This window comes from Mizuhopecten yessoensis, unplaced genomic scaffold, assembly GCF_002113885.1.
Source record: "Mizuhopecten yessoensis strain PY_sf001 unplaced genomic scaffold, ASM211388v2 scaffold6135_1, whole genome shotgun sequence".
Lineage (NCBI taxonomy): Eukaryota > Metazoa > Mollusca > Bivalvia > Pectinida > Pectinidae > Mizuhopecten > Mizuhopecten yessoensis.
In genome coordinates, this window is record NW_018406397.1 from 499499 (window position 1) to 519372 (window position 19874).

Consider the following 19874-nt stretch of genomic DNA (forward strand, 5'->3'; position numbering starts at 1 on the left):
TCACCTGGGAAAATGTACCAGCCGAGCAGGTGAGATCGACTTACAATCAAAACATTTTAAAACATCACTGTTAATGTTTTCAGAGATTGATTAGATAGGCATGCCAATTATGATTATTGATTGTAGATTGTCATTGTTGATATTCTGAGAAAACCCTAAACAATGTTTTGTAAATGCATAGAGAAATAGTCCACAAAGGAGTACAAGATTGTAACAAAAATTAATCTTATTTCAATTGCAGTTGCATTAATTAGGAATTTGTTACTTTGACGTGATTGTTTTTTTGGCCATTGTTTTAGTAAAGTTTACCTTCCTTGACTCAAGGTTGAGGAGGAGGTGATGAGAATGATTATTCTACATCCAGATATACATGAGCTGGGAATTTGATGTAGGTATAGGTTTTCCTCTACTAGTAATTTCAACATAGATACAAAAGGATTTAGCAGGGTTATCAAGAAAAATGGAAAATCTGTGATAAATGAGGCTATTGTGGTTGTCTACCTGTATTATTTATATACCTGTCGTTTATCCACAGTTTACCTGTTGTCGTTGTTTACCTGTATTATTTATATACCTGTCACTTATCTACAGTTAACCTGTTGTGGTGGTCTACCTGTATCATTAATGTATCTGTCGTTTATCCACAGTTTAGCTGTTGTGGTCGTTTACCTGTATTATTATTGTATCTGTCATTTATCCAATTTACCTGTTGTAGTTGTCTACCTGAATTATCAGTGTACCTGTTGTTTATCCATAATTTACCTGTTGTTGTGGTTGTTTACCTGTATTTCTAATATACCTGTTGTTTATCCATAGTTTACCTGTTGTTGTTTACCTGTATTATTAATATACATGTTGTTTATCCATAGTTTACCTGTTGTTGTTTTCCTGTATTATTAATGTATCTGTTGTCTGTCCATAGTTTACCTGTTGTTGTTTACCTGTATTATTAATATACATGTTGTTTATCCATAGTTTACCTGTTGTTGTTTGCCTGTATTATTAATACACCTGTTGTTTATCCATAGTTTCCCTGTTGTGGTGGTCTACCTGTATTTTTAATGTTCCTGTTGTTTATCCATAGTTTACCTGTTGTTGTTTACCTGTATTATTAATATACCTGTTGTTTACCCATAGTTTACCTGTTGTTGTTTTCCTGTATTATTAATGTATCTGTTGTTTGTCCATAGTTTACCTGTTGTTGTTTTCCTGTATTATTAATACACCTGTTGTTTATCCATAGTTTACCTGTTGTGGTGGTCTACCTGTATTTTTAATGTTCCTGTTGTTTATCCATAGTTTACCGGTTGTTGTTGTTGTTTACCTGGTTTATTAATATACCTGTCGTTTATCCACAGTTTACCTGTTTTGAGATACTTGAGAATTTGGTGCTAGCCGTGGATGTGTACAAAGAGAACAGTGGGATGGTGCTGTCTGTTTTGCAATCACTTACATCGTTTGTCCGGGAGACAACAGCTGGCCGAAATTACCTGACTAAAAAGAAGGTACATATATTGTTAATAATTTATAACATGTGTTTGTGTCAGGGTAAAATACTCTTTACTTCAAGTAATGTTGATATCAAATGCCCTAATGCAGTTATTTGTTTGTAGAAAAATGAAATGTGTATTAAAGGGATGTATATAAAATTATTTTTACAGTACTGAAATCCTTACAATATGAAAAAAATAGCTGATAATTATTTAAGGGCCTAATTGTAAAGCTCTCTACCTGGACATGTCTGCACAATTGATCTTGACTGGACCTGTCTGCACAATTGATCTTCACTGGACCTGTCTGTACAATTCATCATGACTGGACCTGTCTGTACAATTAATCTTGACTGGACCTGTCTGTACAGCTGATCTTGACTGGGCCTGTCTGTACAACTGATCTTGACGGGCCCTGTCTGTACAATTGATCTTGGCTCGACCTGTCTGTACAATTGATCTTCACTGGACCTGTCTGTACAACTGATCTTGCCTCGACCTGTCTGTTCAATTGATCTTGGCTCGACCTGTCTGTACAATTGATCTTCACTGGACCTGTCTGTACAACTGATCTTGACTCGACCTGTCTGTTCAATTGATCTTGACTGGACCTCTCTGTACAATTGGTCTTGACTCAACCTGTCTGTACAATTGATCTTGGCTCGACCTGTCTGTACAATTGATCTTGACTGGACCTGTCTGTACAATTGATCTTGACTCGACCTGTCTGTACAATTGATCTTGACTCGACCTGTCTGTACTGAATATTCTCATTTAAGAAATACCTTTCAAAAAAAGGTTGCACTGATTTGCTCTATTTTGTGCTGATGACTAAACACAGCTAAATTATCAGAAAAACCACAGTTATTGTTGCAACAGTTATTTGGATAATCCATCAACATCATATCACATGGGTATAACCGTATTGTATCACACTTGGTTGACGATGTTCTGCAAATGTTGTTTATAGGTGTAGAAGACTTACTTGCTGTGGTCAACTTACTTCCATGTTTGTCAATGTCAATTCAAAGCTTCATTGGATAGGATTATTGTATGCATTTGATTCAAACACTGTGATCACTGGGATTGATTAGCCACAAAGAGGCCTTCAAGCTTCCCATATATATCAGAGGAGTAGTATATAAGGCAGAAGTTATAGCAGATCATAGTTGGTGTAAAGGAAGCGGGAAAGTTTTGGAGAGGAGACCAGTAAAATAAGGTTAGAGTACTATATACAGGTATTGTCTTGGCTAGTGTGTCCCTCTTATCGACCTGTGTAGGGTTTGGCAAGTGGTACATTAGCAATCACAGGATGTTGATTGGATACGGTGCATGAGGTGCGTCTTGGCTAGTGCATCGGCAGACGCAGTGCGTATATAGTCATACCAGAGTCTTCCTTATGATCGGGTATTAATTAGCTAGAGTGCGAAAAGTCAAGCAAGAGCAATTACTTGTTTCATAGTTGTAAAAAGTGTATGTATACATGTACATGTATTTGCAATAATTACACATTTTTAGGGCCAGATAGGATGCATACACCATCTATGTTGATAAATGTATCTAATTGTGATTTAATTCTAAATTTAGAGTATAATATGATATCATTAGGCAGGTAGTTAGCGATACATTTGTATCATAATAAAAACAAACCTTATTCATGGGGTTTTCCGAATATGATACTGGTAAGTCTGTATGCATTTGACCTTATTGTCCTGATCACATGTGAATACGTACACCATATAGCCTTATCCCAAAAAATTATCCGATCAGTAAATGTATCTTAACAAAACTGTACAAATAAAAATTTAGATGTTTATTTCTTCTTCTCATAGGTTGCCCTAGATAGAAAGACTCCAGTGTTGATTGAATATTTACTGAGGATAATTCACCTGCATCCTAGCATTGAGGCTGTTCAGACAGTTGGCTGGTAAGTCGGGACAGACAGACAGCATGCCTTAAAGTCAAGATAGACAGACAGACAGTTGGCTGGTAAGTCAGGACAGACAGACAGACAGCATGCATGCCTCAAAGTCAAGATAGACAGACAGACAGGTTGCTGGTAAGTCAGTACAGACAAACATAACAAGGACACACAGACATAACAAGGACACACAGACATAACAAGGACACACAGACATAACTAGAACAGACAGACAGGCAGACAGCATGCTGGTAAGTCAGGACAAACACATGAAGGACAGACAGACTGACAGGCAGACAGCTCTCTGGTAGGTCATGACAGACACATTGCTGGTAAGTCAGACACATTGCTAGTAGGTCAGACACATTGCTAGTAGGTCAGACAAGTCAGACAGACACATTGCTTGTAAGTTAGGACAGTCAGACAGACACATTGCTAGTAGGTCAGATAAGTCAGACAGACACATTGCTAGTAGGTCAGACAAGTCAGACAGATGCATTGCTAGTAGGTCAGACAAGTCAGACAGACACATTGCTTGTAAGTTAGGACAGTCAGACAGACACATTGCTTGTAGGTCAGACAAGTCAGACAGACACATTGCTTGGAGGCCGGCACAGTTAGACAGACACATTGTTGTTAGGCCATTCGTTTGGTAAGTCTAGGACAGCAGAGTAGGGTCACTGTAACATTGTACATTTTTAGCCCACCATCATCTAATGATGGGCTATTCAAATCTCCCTGCGTCCGTGGTCCGTCGTCCATCCTTAAACAATTCTTGTTATTGCTATTATTCAGGAAGTACCAAAGGGATCAAATTATACGTAGGTTCCCCTTGGTCCCTAGTTGTGCAGGGCAACTTTTGGGACTGATCGGATAAACAACATGGCCGACAGGCAGCCTTTCTTGGATTTTGACATTGAAGGTTTGTTATCGCTATTTCTCAGGAAGAACTGGAGGGATCTTTCCCAAGTTTGTTTTGTAGGCTCCCCTAGGTCTGTAGTTGTGCATGTTTAATTTTGAGAATGATCAGATAAACAAAATGGCCAACTGACAGCCATCTTCGATTTTTGACATTGAAGGTTTGTTAGTACATGTACTATTTCTCAGGAATATTACTTGAGGGATCTTTCTCAAATTTGATATGTAGGTTCCCCTTGATCCCTCGTTGTGCATGTTATATTTTGATTTTGTATTTTATACACAGCAGTATTAAGTTTAGATCAAAAGTTACCTCAAGGTGCATTTACTGTTAACAGGACTCGATCAAACAGATAAAAGAAAAGAGGAGAAAAGATCGAACTGACAAAAAACTAATGAAGATGGTACAATGGTGGGCGCCAAGATCCCTCTGGGAGCTTTTGTTTATTGTTAAGGTTGAATTTTGTCCTTCTAAACAGGTCCTACAACAAATTAATTTCAAGACATAAAGAGATGTAATTAAATGTTTTCTTTTTTCAGTTCATGTATTGCTCAGTTATTGGTAAGGGATATGCCATCGATAATCAGCATTAGAGCCAGTCTTGGACAGTCCCTTTGTGCAAGGCTTCTGGAAACAAACATTTCTTGTTTAAACAATTCTTCAAATAAGAAGGTAATTTCTTTTACCCTTTTCAGATGTATATGTAAAACTCTGATGCACTGACATTATTTGTCCATCAGAATTTTGGCATTATATAGAGGTTTCGTGATATATAGAGGGAAACACATAAAGGAATTATTAAGAAAAAGGAAAAGATTACCATGAAATATGTAAGCAGTAAGCAAGGCTAGAAATGCTTTTATCACATAACTGACCCATTTTACTGTGTCATACGGCCATGTCATAAATATGGTATTACACACGTGTAGTTAAACCTAAAGGAGCTGTGATTGGTCAAAACCGTGAGATCATATTCCTTCGCCACTACGAGTACTGCTTTTATTTACTATATAACATCATACATATACTATTGTTCTAAATGAATTAGAAATGATTATTTTATTTTTTTCTAATTCCAATTAAATTTGTTCATTATTAAAATAATAAACTGGGTCAACTTTGTCCATAAGCGGAACAACAATATTATGATCAGAGACCTTTGGTTTTGATGTATGTGGAGTCAGCTGAAAATACATAATTGCATTTGTAATTTTTTTTTTCAAATTATGATTCTTAATATGTGATAAATAGAAGCCTAAAGGCTCGTGTCATATCAAATAATTTAACTCGTTTAATAAATTCAATATGACATGAACACTCCTGTAAGATCCTCTATTTATGTAACAGCACGTCATTAAAAACCAAAATTATGCAAATCAATATGGTAATAGCTGGTTGATTATAATCCATATATTACTGTTTTGAACGTGGGATTTTAGATTCCATGCTTAGGTTCCTGTTAAACTCCATTCTTGCGACATTGATACATAGAGATAATACATTGTACTCCATCCTATGTAGGGGCTCTGAGGGCTAGGGCCAAAAGTGGTTAAATTGGCTTAAATTTCAAGGAAAGTAGGGAAATTATACATTTGGGTATTTTAGTTCATTTTCAGTTTGAAATTCAAAACCGGTTGGAATTACATTGTATATATGCATGAGAGGATGGTAGATGCTATGAATATTTAACCGTAACCAACCCCAAGGGGCTGAAGGGTGGGGCCCAGAATGAGGAGTAGGAGGTGCTAAAAAAAATTGACCCAGACATGCTAGAATCAAATACTCTCTAGTCTTAAATCTGCATGCTAGACAATGAATAAGGCAGTTCTGGTGTTTTTATGCTCCCCGAAAATGTTTTGGGGGAGCATATAGTTGACGCTTAATCTGTCCATCTGTCCTTTTCATGTCCGGAGCATAACTTTACCCACATTTAAGCAAGGATCATGAAACTTGTGGTGTATATATATCACTCGTACTAAGACGATGTGCACTATGTCCAGTGACCCACAACCCCTTATTTATAGAGTTATTGCCCTTTGTTGTCCTTTGCTAAAATGTCGTGTCAATAGATTTGCCCCCATTAAAGGTAGGATCATGAAACTTGGTGTGTACATCAGTCATACTAATGTCATGTGCACAGTACCGAATTCAGGGCCCACAACCCCTTAGTTACAGCGTTAGTGCCCTTTCCCAACTAGCGGAGCATAACTTTGCCTGCAGTTAAGCTAGGATAAATGTTGGTGTGCACATCAGTCACACTAAGGTGATGTGCACTGTACCGTATTTAGGATCTGCAGCCCCTTTATAATAGAGTTATCGCCTTTTGCTAAAATATCTTGTCCGGAGCATAACTTTGCCTGCAGTTAAACTAAGATTATGAAAGAAGAAGAGGAAGAATTATAATAATAAGAAACGGGGCAAAAATAATTAGTCTTCCAAACTTCGATTGGTCAACTTAAAAACTTTGTTTGGGCAACTTAAGAATCAGTCTCATTAAAGTTAACAGTGGAAACTCTAACATGGTTTTATAGTTATTCCTTATGCTTTTACAAACATTCTCATTTGTTTACTTTACAAAGGGAAGTTTAAAAAATCATCACATCTCTTTCCGTTGAATATATAAAGAATAATAAAAAATAGAATTTCTTTTTGTCTGTCAGCTTTCTTACCATTTCATGAAATGAAATTTAAAAAAGCCTATCTTTGAATTCTGACTATCTCCCACAAAATTTAAAATGCCAAAATATTCATAGACACATAACTATCAGTGCTTATAGTAGAATACATAAATTATCAGTAAAACATGCCTTCATATTTCATAGCTGAAGCATATGCTTTGTGTCAGACACCTATGTACATGTATGTAAAGCATTAAAACATTATTTTTCTTCTTCCAAACTCCCCATTTGAACATATTTTTTACCAATATGTGTCATAAATCTAACCAAATGCAAAATTCACGAACAGGAAAAGCCTCCAATAAAGTTGTTTTCAGGGAGCATACATCAGTTCCACTGATGCTCTCGTTTAATATAATCCAATGTTTGTGTCAGTCATATTTCAAAAACAAAATATCAGAACTCAGGTGACCATTAAGGCCCATGGGCCTCTTGTTATAGAATGGATACATACACTGGTATACTTTACATCAAATGACTGACTTTAAGGTTTCAGTATTCAAGATGACTGCTTTGGTCATTAATTGGCTAAATCATTTACAGCTATAAGTTCAGTACTAATGGCCCATTGAAATTTTGTTTGGCAAAAGTGCAGCTGCTACAAACAACATCTTTTGGGATTGTGGATAGGGTGGTTTTAGGGACTACTTAATAATATCTGTTACAATTAGCACTTCTGCCCAGATTAACCCGAAAGTGACCTATCAACACCCTCGAAGTCTAAGTGATGTAATATATTGATATTGATCTACAGAAAGTCACATTGATTTAAGATTTAAGACAAAAACTGTAACAATTGTTTTTTGCAGCCCATAGCCTCTTGCCTGAAGATCTTTGGCAAGTTAAAGCTGCCCAACGATGCTGTGAGTCCAAACTTTTCCTTCTGTTTTTTGCTCCCTGCCCGAAGGGCACGTGAGCTTATGCTGTGCCCTGCGTGTCAACTTTTCACTAAAATGCCTAACTGGATTTTGACATTTGGTGTGGAGCATTGCTAGGCTAAGGGGAATCTTTTTTGTATAAATGATGGGTGTGGCCTCTCTGGAAATAGAGAGGCAGGGCCCAATCAGGGAAAGGACTTGGGGCGTTATGGGTCAATTTTGGCCTCATAAGAAGTAAAAATTTCTAATTGAATTTATTTACCAATTTCTGTTATAAACGTCTTATTGGTTAATGCGGGCTATATTTCTTGGTGAAATTTTTTCCATTGCGCATGCGTATATGCCCTACCATAGCAACAAAATTGCGTTGCGATGCAGAAATTGCCAAAATATGGTGTTTTTGGACAGTTAGCATGCAGAAATGAAAGCCTCCGCATGTAACAAACAGAAATTCCTTTCTACCAATGAACACTGGTATGACAATGTTTGAGCATGTCAAATATCTATTTATTTGTTGCATGCAAAGGCTTTCAAAATTTGAAGAGCGTTTAGTTAGTTTCCTTCAAATAGCAAATTTTCAACCAAATAGTGCAAAACAGACGATATTCACGCATTTTATTACGAAAATGCAGGTTTATGTGTCTCTTTGTAATGCCATATCTCCTAAACAAGTTGTTGAATGAATTTGAAATTTCATATTTACGTAACTCATTTATTCCAGATTACGAATTTAACAACTAATTCTAAATCCCTATTGAGGCCAGAAATGACCCTTAACGCCCCTAGTCCTTTAGGTAAATCTTCAAAATCCTATTTCTTGACCTTCAGTAAAGGGATTTTAATCTAGATTGGTCTGGAGCATCATGGGACCGAGAGGATTCAACTTTGTATAAGTGAAGGGTGTGTTAATCTCAATTGGTCCAAATATGTTCTTGAAATATATTTGTCTGTTTCATATAAAAACAAATTTAGCAGATGAGCTGTTGAGGCCCCTTGGGCCTCTTGTTACAAATGTTGTTTTATTTAGGTTTATTGATAAAGGCAAATACATAGATATATTGTCCTGATTTGTTTTGTTTTGCGGCCAATCAACAATCTGAGTAACCCAGGGCCAAACAATACTAAAAATAGACACTCACAAAAATGGGATATATCAAACTTGAAATAAAAGGTTAAAATGTTTAAAAGATGCAGATTGGTAGTAAATCTTGATATATCCTATTTGTAAAAATTAATTGAATGCAAATAATATCTTTGGCACAGAAACTGTATCAAACAAATTTTTCATTGTTGTTGTATTATAAAAAAAATTGACACATCTGTGTTATATAAATACAATTTCTATTGCTTGTTGTGCATAGCTAGTTGTTGGAATATATTTTCTCTAATGGGTCCGAAAATACCTTATTATAGAATTTTCCTACATTTGTTGTGTATTCATGTATTAATTAAAATGTTTTCCAGAAATACTGCTACAGTATGAAGCGGTACATAAAGAGTGTGTTGGACAAGTTCTGTAACTCTGAGGACACTGCCTATATGGGTCATAACTTTGAGACCTATGCCATGGGTCTGATGAGAACTGCTATTGACTGTGACGACCATGAAACTAGGGACTTCTTAGGGCAACAGGGATTCATAGAGGTAATGTACAGAAAAATGTAGGGCTATGACATAAGTTAAAGTCATATCGTTCTGTAAAAAAGAAATTAGAAAATTCTATTCTAAACATTTGTAATTGTTTTTATTCCAGTTCCTTCTGTCAGTAGCCAGAAGGAAAATAACCAACTGTACCATTTTACCATGGCAGTGTCTGTGGGGACTGACAGGTGAGTTTTGGTTAGGTCAAAGGTCAAGTATTTTGTATTTAATTTAACAGTTATAGTTACTGGTGTCTCTTTGGTCAGTGAAATAAAAGGAGTTGTATTAATCAAAATCTTCAAAAGTTATAAATTATTTTTTAAATCAAATGATTCAACACCACAATTTTTAGCTTACCTGGCCCGAAGGGTCCCGCCCCCTTCATCCTCCAACGTGCTGTTCTTTAGATTTTAAATGAATAATGTGTAGATGTAGGGTGTAGCCCCCCTTGGGGCAGAGTGATGGGGCCCAATAGGGGACATTTAGATAAATCTTCAATATCCTTCTCCTTCAGTTGATTAGAGGAATTTTAACCAAATTTTGTTTACGGCATCTTTGAGTAAAGGGGACTCAATTTTGTATAAATTGATGGCGTGTCCCGTCTTGGGGAAGAAGGGCAGAGCCCAATAGGGGAATTGGAGGTAAATCTTTTCATGGTTGCTTTATTATCCAGGTGAGCGATACAGGCCCTCTGGGCCTCTTGTTTAATGATGCATACAACTGCTCATTCTACGTGTTGCAGGCGTTTTATGTAGTACCACTTTGCGGTAACCATATTTTTGTGTATATTTCCATCTACAGATGAAGAGCCTTCTAATTGCATGCGATTCCTGGCTGTACCAGATGCCCTCCATTTGTTCCTCGAGTGCATAAAGGTCAGACACTAGTTTATACAAAATATTAGGCTCGGTTACATCAGAATATACCCACGTTAATACAACTCTGTTTCACAGTTTGAATTTATTTTCTATTTATATAATTATGCCAAATCGTGGCATCTATCATCTGTCCGTCAATTATTTCTTCTAACATTTTCATCTTCAGAACCGATTCAAGAATTTTACAAATCAAGAGGCTGACCCCTTAAGGAGCTGAGGGGCACGGCTAAAAGGGGATAATTTGGCTATATTGACTTAAATGACTTTCTCTCTTAAACTGAGATTAGGACATCAATTATATTTGGTTAAAAGCATTCTCAGGTGGTGGGGATTTGATTAATGTACAAATGCAGGTGTTGTTGGGTGGCAGAGGGGAGGGACCAATAGAGGGTAATTTGACTTATTACTTTAAGCGACTTCTTCTCTGAAACTGAGAGTTGATATCAACCATATTTGACTGGAAGCAATTTTATGTAGTGGGGACTCAAATTTGTACAAATTGAGGGGCTGACCCTCCAGTAGGCTAAGAGGCGGGCAGAAAAGGGGGAATTTGATCATACATGTATTGATTTAAGGAATTCCTCTCTGGAACTTAGGATAGGATATCAGTTACATTTGGTTGAAAGCATTTTCAGGTGGTGGGGATTTAAAAATGTACAAAGAGGTGGCTGCAGGGAGGGACCATTTGGGGGTAATTTGGCATTATTGCTTTATGCGACTTCTTCTTTGGAACTAAGAGATGGATATCAACCATATTTGACTGGACGAATTTTCACATGGTTAGTATTCAAAAGTGTACAAATGGAGGGACTGGCCCCTTCAGGAGCTGACGAGCGGGTCCAAAAAGGGGAAATTTAGCTATATGGAAAGCAACTTCTTCTCTGGAACTAACAGATGAGTGTCAACCAGATTTGGTTGGAAGCATTCTCAGGTGGTGGAGATTCAGAATTGTACAAATGGAGAGGCTGAAGGAGGAGCCAAAATGGATACTTTGGCCATATTGCTTTGTAGCTTCTACTCTGCAACTTATCAATGGTATTTGGTTGGAAACATTCCAAGGTGGTAGGGATTCAAGTTTTACCAGTTGAAGGGCTGATCCCTAAGGGGTTAAGGGACAGGGCCAAAACAAATGATTTAATTCTGGGGTCTGGCCAAATCCTTAGGGACTTAGTCATGGGGTCATAACTTGAAAACCTTTGAGACCCTAACTCTGATATAATATATCCAGTTGCTAAGCTTGAAGATTTGGATACACATATGCTTGCAAGATTGACACAGGGCCCTATCCATGAGACTTTTTTTTTGCCATACTACTTTCATTGAGGATCTTTTGTCATGATTGCATATATATATCTTCAGGTGAGCAATACAGGCCCTCTTGTCTTATTTATAATATGCAGTTTGTTTTCTGTTTTCTAGAACAAAAAACATGATGAATCATTTGTGAAAGGTCTGCTTGGTGTCATGGTAAGAAAATGATTTTTTTAATCTGTCATTTTTAGCTCACCGGGTCAGAAGGACCAAGGTGAGCTTATGCCATACCGTGGCGTCCGTCGTCCGTCGTCCGTCGTCCGTCCATCAAATTCATCATTAAACGACTTCTTCTTCTTAACCACTGATTTGACTGGAAACATCCCTAGGTGGTGGGGATTCAAAATTGTACAGATGGTGGGGCTGACCCCCCAGGGGGCTGAGGGGCGGGGCAAAAAGGGGGCAATTTGGCTATATGTCTTTAAGCGACTTCTTCTCTGGAATAAAGAGATGGATATCAACCATATTTGACTGGAAGCATCCCTAGGTGGTGGGGATTCAAAATTGTACAAATGATTGGGCTGACCCCCCAGGGGGCTGAGGGGCATGGCCAAAAAGGGGTAATTTTTCTATATTTCTACAAACGACTTCTTCTGTAGAACTATGCACTGGATATCCATCATATTAAATCAAAAGCATTCATGGGATGCAGGGATTCAAAATTGTACAAATGGTGGGGCCGACCCCCCGGGCTAAGGGGTGGGGACCTCAGGTTACGCGGCGCCTGTCAAAAGTTTTTCGCCGTGGAAAACCTCTAACATTGTTGGAGTAGGGGTCTGCCCACAACCGTAGGGACCTAGTTTCTGAGTCACAGCTTGGAAACAGTTGAGATCCCCACCCTATAACCATATAGACAATTGCTGAGTATAAAGAGATGAATGCACATATGCTTCCAGGATGGCCTTGGGGACTGCCCCACCCTTGGAGACTTAACCCCTGGGTCATAACTTCGAAATGGTTAAGATCCCCACCCCAAAACTATATATACAAATATTGGGCAAAAAGAGACAAATGCAGTCATGATATTAGAATTGATCCTGGGGTCTGCCTACTCCCATAACATGAGAGGCCGCTGGTCGGCCTTTTTTCAATCGGATATGATTTTGCCGACTGCGACGCCTGTCAAAAGTTTTTCGCCGTGTAAAACCTCTAAAGCATTGTTGGAATAGGGGTCTGCCCACAACCGTAGGGACCTAGTTTCTGAGTCACAGCTTGGAAACAGTTGAGATCCCCACCCTATAACCATACATAAAATTGCTGGGCATGAAAAAAAAACAGATATATATATACTACAAGGATTGGCCTTGGGGTCTGGCATATTCCCTTGGATCTCATTTGGAGAATATTTTGCCATGATCGCTTAGATATCCAGGTGAGCGATACAGGCCCTATGGGCCTCTTGTTTAATATTGCTTGCGATGTATTGTGTGAATACAAAGCAACAAACATGTGTTATGGGCGAAATCAGACTCACTGACACTGTGTTGTCAGTGGACAGCATAGTACTGTGCATGTTTACTTCTCATTGAAAGGCCCAGATATTGCACTATTTTGGTTGTAGCAATATTTCCCAACAGAAAAACTGACCACACTGGATATTTGCTTCAGGTGATGTCATTATCAACTACGTAGAGTTTCGTACAGATGTATATATCTTCAGTATCTAATCGATTTACATAGTGTTATTTGACTAAATAGCCCCTTTAAGCCTCCAATATACCCTGTCACGATAACATACATCATAAATTTTGATTGACACAAAACCACTGAGCAATGGATCCATTTTCCTTTTCTTTATTTCTTAAAAAATACAAATTGTAATTTTTAAAGTTTGTTACAGTCAATTCTTTTTGTTCTACTCTGTCAAGTTGTGTTTCATTTAAAAAAATTGCCAAGTACCATCATGTCTTAGGAATTGTTTTCACTTATTGTAGTGTATTTTGTGGTTTGTTGACAGGTGAATGTGTCGATGTTCTCCGAGCTAAGGAAGGAATTACTAAAAAACGAGGATATGATTGTGATTATAAGGTATGGGCCCAAAACTGAAATATGGATTTAGAACATGTACTCAAAACTTAACTTTTTGAGTCCTTTTTTGCCTGAAATAATTTTCCAAATAAAGTTCTGAATAGACTTTGGATCCTTGAGAATATTCTGGAAAAGTTGTGTAGGCCACATTCGTTTATTGCGATACAAACGGAAGAACGGGTGGTAGACCTAGTAATCTGATGCTGCTTTCAGGCGATTCTTGACAAAGCCTTTCACAGCCTGCATAAACATTTGCAGGTCTGCCAGGATTTATACCCGAAAATGTGACATAAAAAAACGACAAACTGGTTTTTTACCTGATAGGCCTTTGTGTCTTTATATTTGGGAAATGATTTCTCGTTTCTTTGCTTAAATTTTCTTAGATGTTATGTCGCTGTTTAGGTTGGAACTACTTCAGTAGGTCTACTCCTATTGTTATCACAGAATTGCTCGCAGTCATCAGCCGAATCCTGTCCAATGATTGGCAGAATTTGGCAATTTCCACCACCACGCCCCCTCTGATTTAGTTCCAGATTACCGCCTGATTTCAAAATAAGATATTCCTAACTTTAATAAGAACGGAATTTGCGTCAAAAACGATCTCAGTTAGTCCCTATGTAATCAAAAGTTTCTTTAATTTCTGATTTTTAAACGATTTTTTGACACAGAGACTTGGCAGATTCTAAAGTAATGGAGGTAGGGGTTAATTACAAAGCAGCCTGTGTGATGGCCTACCTGGTCAGTGATGGTCCGGAGGCCTGGATACTGGACAATCTTGACCGTTCTTCTGTCCTGTGTAAGATTGTGACTGCTGTCCACCGCTGGGACATCTCCAACGACATGGAAACTGTGTATAGGTCAGTGAGGGTTGATACTGGAGACAAATATTACGTACCTCAGACAAAAATTCTACTCTGCAATGTTCCAAGTTTATTTACTGAGTGTTGAATTGGCGCTCCTGTTCGAGATTGTGCTTTAATACTTTAAATACAATGACCCAGATACCACATATTGAATTTGCCATATTTATTGGCAAAAATAGAAAGAAATAGAGGTTACTAGACCACTAATACATACAAATATACTGTCATTACATTAAGCCTACACCCGTTTTGATAATTTTATAGATACCTTGGTAATGGTCATATCTGCATGTAAATGGTGTCACCTTTTAATGAGGAAGGCTGACACAAAAGTCTTTTTCATTTTTTTTGCTGAGTAATTTACTTTGCACATCTTTTTCAATCATTGCATGTGAGACAAATACTCAGTATTATGTGCATATTGGGAAATTTTACAGTTGGAGGTTATTAATTTGAGTGAACACATTTTGGTTAGGACTACCTTCCACATAGACACATTAAAATTGTATGGTCACTAGAATTTTCCACAAAATGTCATATTGAAAATAACTGGTTATGTACTTTGTACAACAGAATTCATTTAGTATGTGTCATGTTACAGTTCCCTGCAGTCCTTCCTGGAGATGGCCCAGAAAAGTCACACCCCAGAGGCCCAGCTACTAGCTATCTGGTCTATCTGTAATCTCATCAAAACTGAAGGTAATTATAAATAATAATAATTTGAGGTTCTTCTATACCGCTTTATCACAACCTTGTTTGTAGGTCGTCTCAAAGCCGTTCACAAATTATTATCCGTGGTTATAGGGCCAATATCTTTCTCAACTCCCTGGGGAGCATACAGCCATGGCCAGTGCTGCCATTTTCGGGGCTCAGAGCTAGCATTTAACAATTCTAGCACTGCCCAACCACGTACTCATTTACAGCTGAGTAGACTGGAACAAGCGGAGTAAAGTATCTTGCTCAAGGATACCACACAGTGCTGTGCCTCAAACCCGCAACCTTTCGGTCACCAGCCTGGTATCCTACCACTAGACTACTGTGCCTCCAATATACCCTGTCATGTTTGCATTTCTACAACTAAAGGCCTGTAGTCGACAGCAGATCACACTATCAGATAACAGTTAATCCATAAAGAAACACTTGAGTAATTTCTAAACAAATCTGGTGTTCCGTTACACTTTAATGTGAGCTTTGACCAAGGTTTCAATATCTGCTGTACTTTTTGCTTAGATTTATGCTAATTAAGTTGTGTTTATATCAGTCCAGAACCAGGGCCTTCACCTTTGATATCTGAACACATCTCAGCATTATTCATCGAGAACAAGGAGCTTTTTATTTAGAACAACAGAACAGCAGGACTGTAGACTTGTTTGGTCAGCTTTTGGGGATCGATCAGTTGTTGGTCTACAATAGAGAGCTTGTGTTTATTAACCCTTTCACCACTGTAGACCATAATGGACCCATCTATATCAATGTGTGGTAGAGTCTACTAAAGTTACATAGGGGTGAAAGGGTTAAGTCCCATTGAATTTAATTGGTACAGACATGTTTTCAGTAGAGAACTAATTTCTTAGGTCTTTTCAAGTTTGTTTGATCAAAATCTTTTAATATGGTTAAATAGTTACTAAGTCCCCTGAGTTATGTATTCAGCATTTTACTGTAGAAAACTAATTAATTGGATTTTGTTGTACACATGTAAGCATGTTTCGATATTGGCAGCAACAAGGTAATCAGCCTATTACAATGTCGTGATACTTCCAGGAAATGTATACTGCCAGATGTTGAAGATGGAAGGTGGACTTCCTATAATAGAGGCCATCAAAAACGACCCAGAGACAACCCCGGAGGTTTTGGAGTTGGCTGTCATGACGATGGACCTCGTTAGCTAAAAGGACATTCCTGATAGTGATGATACTGTGAAGAGTGCCTTGGGAAAAGCTTAGCTATTAGATTTAATGCAACTAACTAAAGATTAAACTGTCTGACCAGATTGGATCAGGAGTCTCCTCTTTTATTAGTAATTATACATTTTCATCAATGTGTATCAGGGAAATCCAACCGTCATTTTCCATTAAGAAACTCATACATTCATGCAGTATTTTAAAAAAAAGTCTTAAAAAAAATATGTTACCATGATGTCCCTTCAATGAGATATTTATGTTATACTAATGTCAACTGGTCAAATAGAAAAATAATTGGAAGAGATGAATGAAACATGTTAAGGAGGCTTTAGATCTAAAATTTTACTGCAAATCATGTGTTGGTACTCTGTCCCAGGTTGACAGTTTCAGTTTTAGATGAGATCAATATACCTCAGCTTTATACATTCTACGTAAAAAGTAATTCATAAAATAGACCATATTCATGCTTCTGTTCTGTCTTTGCTATCAAGGGACTTAGTTCCCTATCAGCCATGTGATAGTCTGGAAACTAAAACACACCTGCAGACATTTTCAAAAGAAATAGACAATCTGATATAATAAACTTTAAACGAAGTTGAAAGCAGTTTTTTACAAGAAAGGAACTACATGATCTGAATTTTTTTGGAGCTCTGTGACAAAGTGAGTTCATTATTATCATAATTTAATTTCACCTTTTTGTTTGACGTTCAATGAAACATTCCAACCATCTCAAAGTGCCATTGGTCAACAAGAATGACACTGACTTTCTTTTGACAGTGACATTGACCTTCCGGTGATTAGCTTTGTTTACGGTAGTACATGTTTATGTTTTATTTCAATTAACTGTTTCTATGCATTGTCTCTGTTAAGCTCAATGTTTTTTAACATTTTAATGTTTCTTTTTAAAACAAATTAGGCGTGCTTGGATTGGAGCAGTTATTGTGATGCTAGTTTGATATTGATATTGACAAATAATCAATTGAATTTTATGATAGAAATTCACCAAATGCGATGACATCACAATAACTGGTTCGGGCCAAGTACATGTATAAGGTTTTTTTTTTTAATGACACAAACTATTATATGTGTATTGTAGAACTGTGATATTTGATACAAGTGACCATACTACAATTAAATGTTTTAACATGTTGTCTGGATACATGTTACAAGGATACTGGTCAAATTTTACTCAAGTGTGAACGATTTGTGAAAGGATGGGAGAAAATCACCCACACTTTGAGGTGTTTACATGGGTATATTTTTTGTTTATGACTTGTGAGGTGTATGGATCCCCCAGTTATGTTTGTGAGGTGTATACATCAAAATATATTCTGTATTATGACCATTTTGAAACAGTTGATATATGTCATAACCAACCTGAAGTTTTGTGTATTCAAATATGTTAATTCCATTATTGAATATTTACAGATAAAAAACAATAAATGGATATGTGCACTTGGCTAAAGCCTGTTAAATCTTTCTCCATTGATCTTACAGAGTGCTATGTAGAAACCTGGACTTTTTATCTAGATTTCGTATCACCCATCAATTTAAGTTAAAAGTATAAACTCTACTGTATATATATATATAAAGAGAGAAAAAGATAGAGGGGACGGAGGGAGAGACATGTACGATGAGCTAGTATTTAGAACAGCAGTGAATATGAAGGGAGATAATTCATACTGTTCCAGTAATCTAGCTGTTATACACTGTACAGAAGGTAGCATGTGTATATTTCAGTTGGATTGAACGAAAAAAATGGATTTCATGAAAAAAAATACTATGATAAAATATTGATGTATTGATTTTTTGAAGTGATAGAATTTGTGATAATTTTTATAGGTTACTTGATCATTGAATCTGATACCTTTAACAATGTCGGTGTTACCTGCCTTTACTGATATCAAAGGGTAAGAATATGATTGTGTGTTAGTAAAACCATTGTTTATGACTGTGCAACAAATTCATACCAGACACATGTTGATACAGGTACAGTTGTCGGTAAGGGCATTTACACTGTACTGTGTTGTGTCTAGTGGTCTAGGTGAAATAGCTGTAAAGGTCAAACTTTTGCCTTAGTTTTGGAAAAGTCACATAGGTTGGCAAAATTCCATAAGTGCATGTCAAGGTCACAAACCTACGACACCATTTATAATTATTGTGTGACTTCATTGACGTTGTCATGTCCAAGGTTTATACTGTGAAAGTGAAGTATCTGGCAGGTTTACACAATTCAGGTCTCAATTTGCTCATTTTTTTGAAAAGTGTAAAAAGAGAAATGCTTTTTTAATTTATAATTTCTCAGTTTTCAAGGTGAGTGCCTTTCTCAGGTGTTGAACGGTGATCAACGACATTTTGTCACATGACCTTGAATGGTCAATATTTTAGGAAATCATGTCCCAGAAGATTGCATTACCGGTAAGCTGGTAGTCACATTCCGATTGGTTACGAATATATGAAATTGTTTGTATACAAATATATTTTTAGAGCGTTTCCTTTTGATTATTATATATCAAATGTACAAACAAATCCGAATTGTCTGCTGCAGGTTAACTTTAGCCAATCATGGCTCTCTGGTGCCTTAACACCATGTGATGGGCAGAATTCATCTTGCTACAGATAATTAGATTTTTTTGTTATTTCATGATTGGTTATGTATATAAATATTTCCTTAACAGTCTAACAACTTGGAAAACAAAGAAAATATTTTAAATATTTAAGCAAAACTGCGATAAAGTTTTTGATCAATGTTTTGTTTCCTTTTGTTTTTGTTGAAATGAAAATTTTACAAATATTGACATTTCATTTACACATGTCATTCACCCAATACATTTTACAAATGTACAGAATCTGTTTATAATTTTGTTTGTTTTACATATTAAAAAAATATCATACAAGTATAATATTGTTGGTGTTAATGCCTACGTTATGTATCCCTCTTATGAAATAAATTCATAATGTCCCTAAATTCTGTTCTTAAAACACAATTATAACATATCATTATAATAGACTATTTATGAAACAACAACAAACAAAGGAGTTTAAATTCATGGCATTTATTCATAAAACAATATTTGGCAACATAGGGTATTCACACACACTGCACATGACCTAACTTTGAATTTTGAAGTCTCCACGAAGTGGCATAGACCTGACCGAAAAGTTGCATGCAGTATTAATGGTGTCCATATATGGCAAACAATATGGACAGTCTATATCCTACAGGTCTGTATGAACTGTGTACAAGTGCCTGTGACATATTTTATTATTCTAGTGGAGTCTAGGGTGGAACAGAGCAATGCAGAAGGTCAATTCTAGTTCATGACCATGTGTTGTTATTTTTCGGGTCGGTCCAAAATCCGAAGA

At 36.9% G+C, this 19874-nt stretch overlaps 1 protein-coding gene across 2 annotated transcripts in view; it reads left to right on the forward strand.

Moving 5' to 3' along the window:
* Positions 1-19399, forward strand: part of LOC110451539 (zyg eleven-related protein 1-like) — a 27068-nt gene extending 7669 nt beyond the window's left edge. For both annotated transcript variants that reach the window (XM_021499616.1, XM_021499617.1), the window contains 12 exons: positions 1359-1505; positions 3323-3417; positions 4870-5002; positions 7818-7871; positions 9351-9530; positions 9640-9715; positions 10329-10402; positions 11825-11872; positions 13674-13744; positions 14413-14601; positions 15209-15306; positions 16369-19399. In XM_021499616.1, the coding sequence (XP_021355291.1) occupies positions 1359-1505; positions 3323-3417; positions 4870-5002; positions 7818-7871; positions 9351-9530; positions 9640-9715; positions 10329-10402; positions 11825-11872; positions 13674-13744; positions 14413-14601; positions 15209-15306; positions 16369-16496 (1293 nt within the window). In that variant the 3' untranslated portion in view covers positions 16497-19399. The remainder of the gene's footprint in view (positions 1-1358; positions 1506-3322; positions 3418-4869; positions 5003-7817; positions 7872-9350; positions 9531-9639; positions 9716-10328; positions 10403-11824; positions 11873-13673; positions 13745-14412; positions 14602-15208; positions 15307-16368) is intronic.
* The last annotated feature ends 475 nt before the right edge of the window (positions 19400-19874 follow it).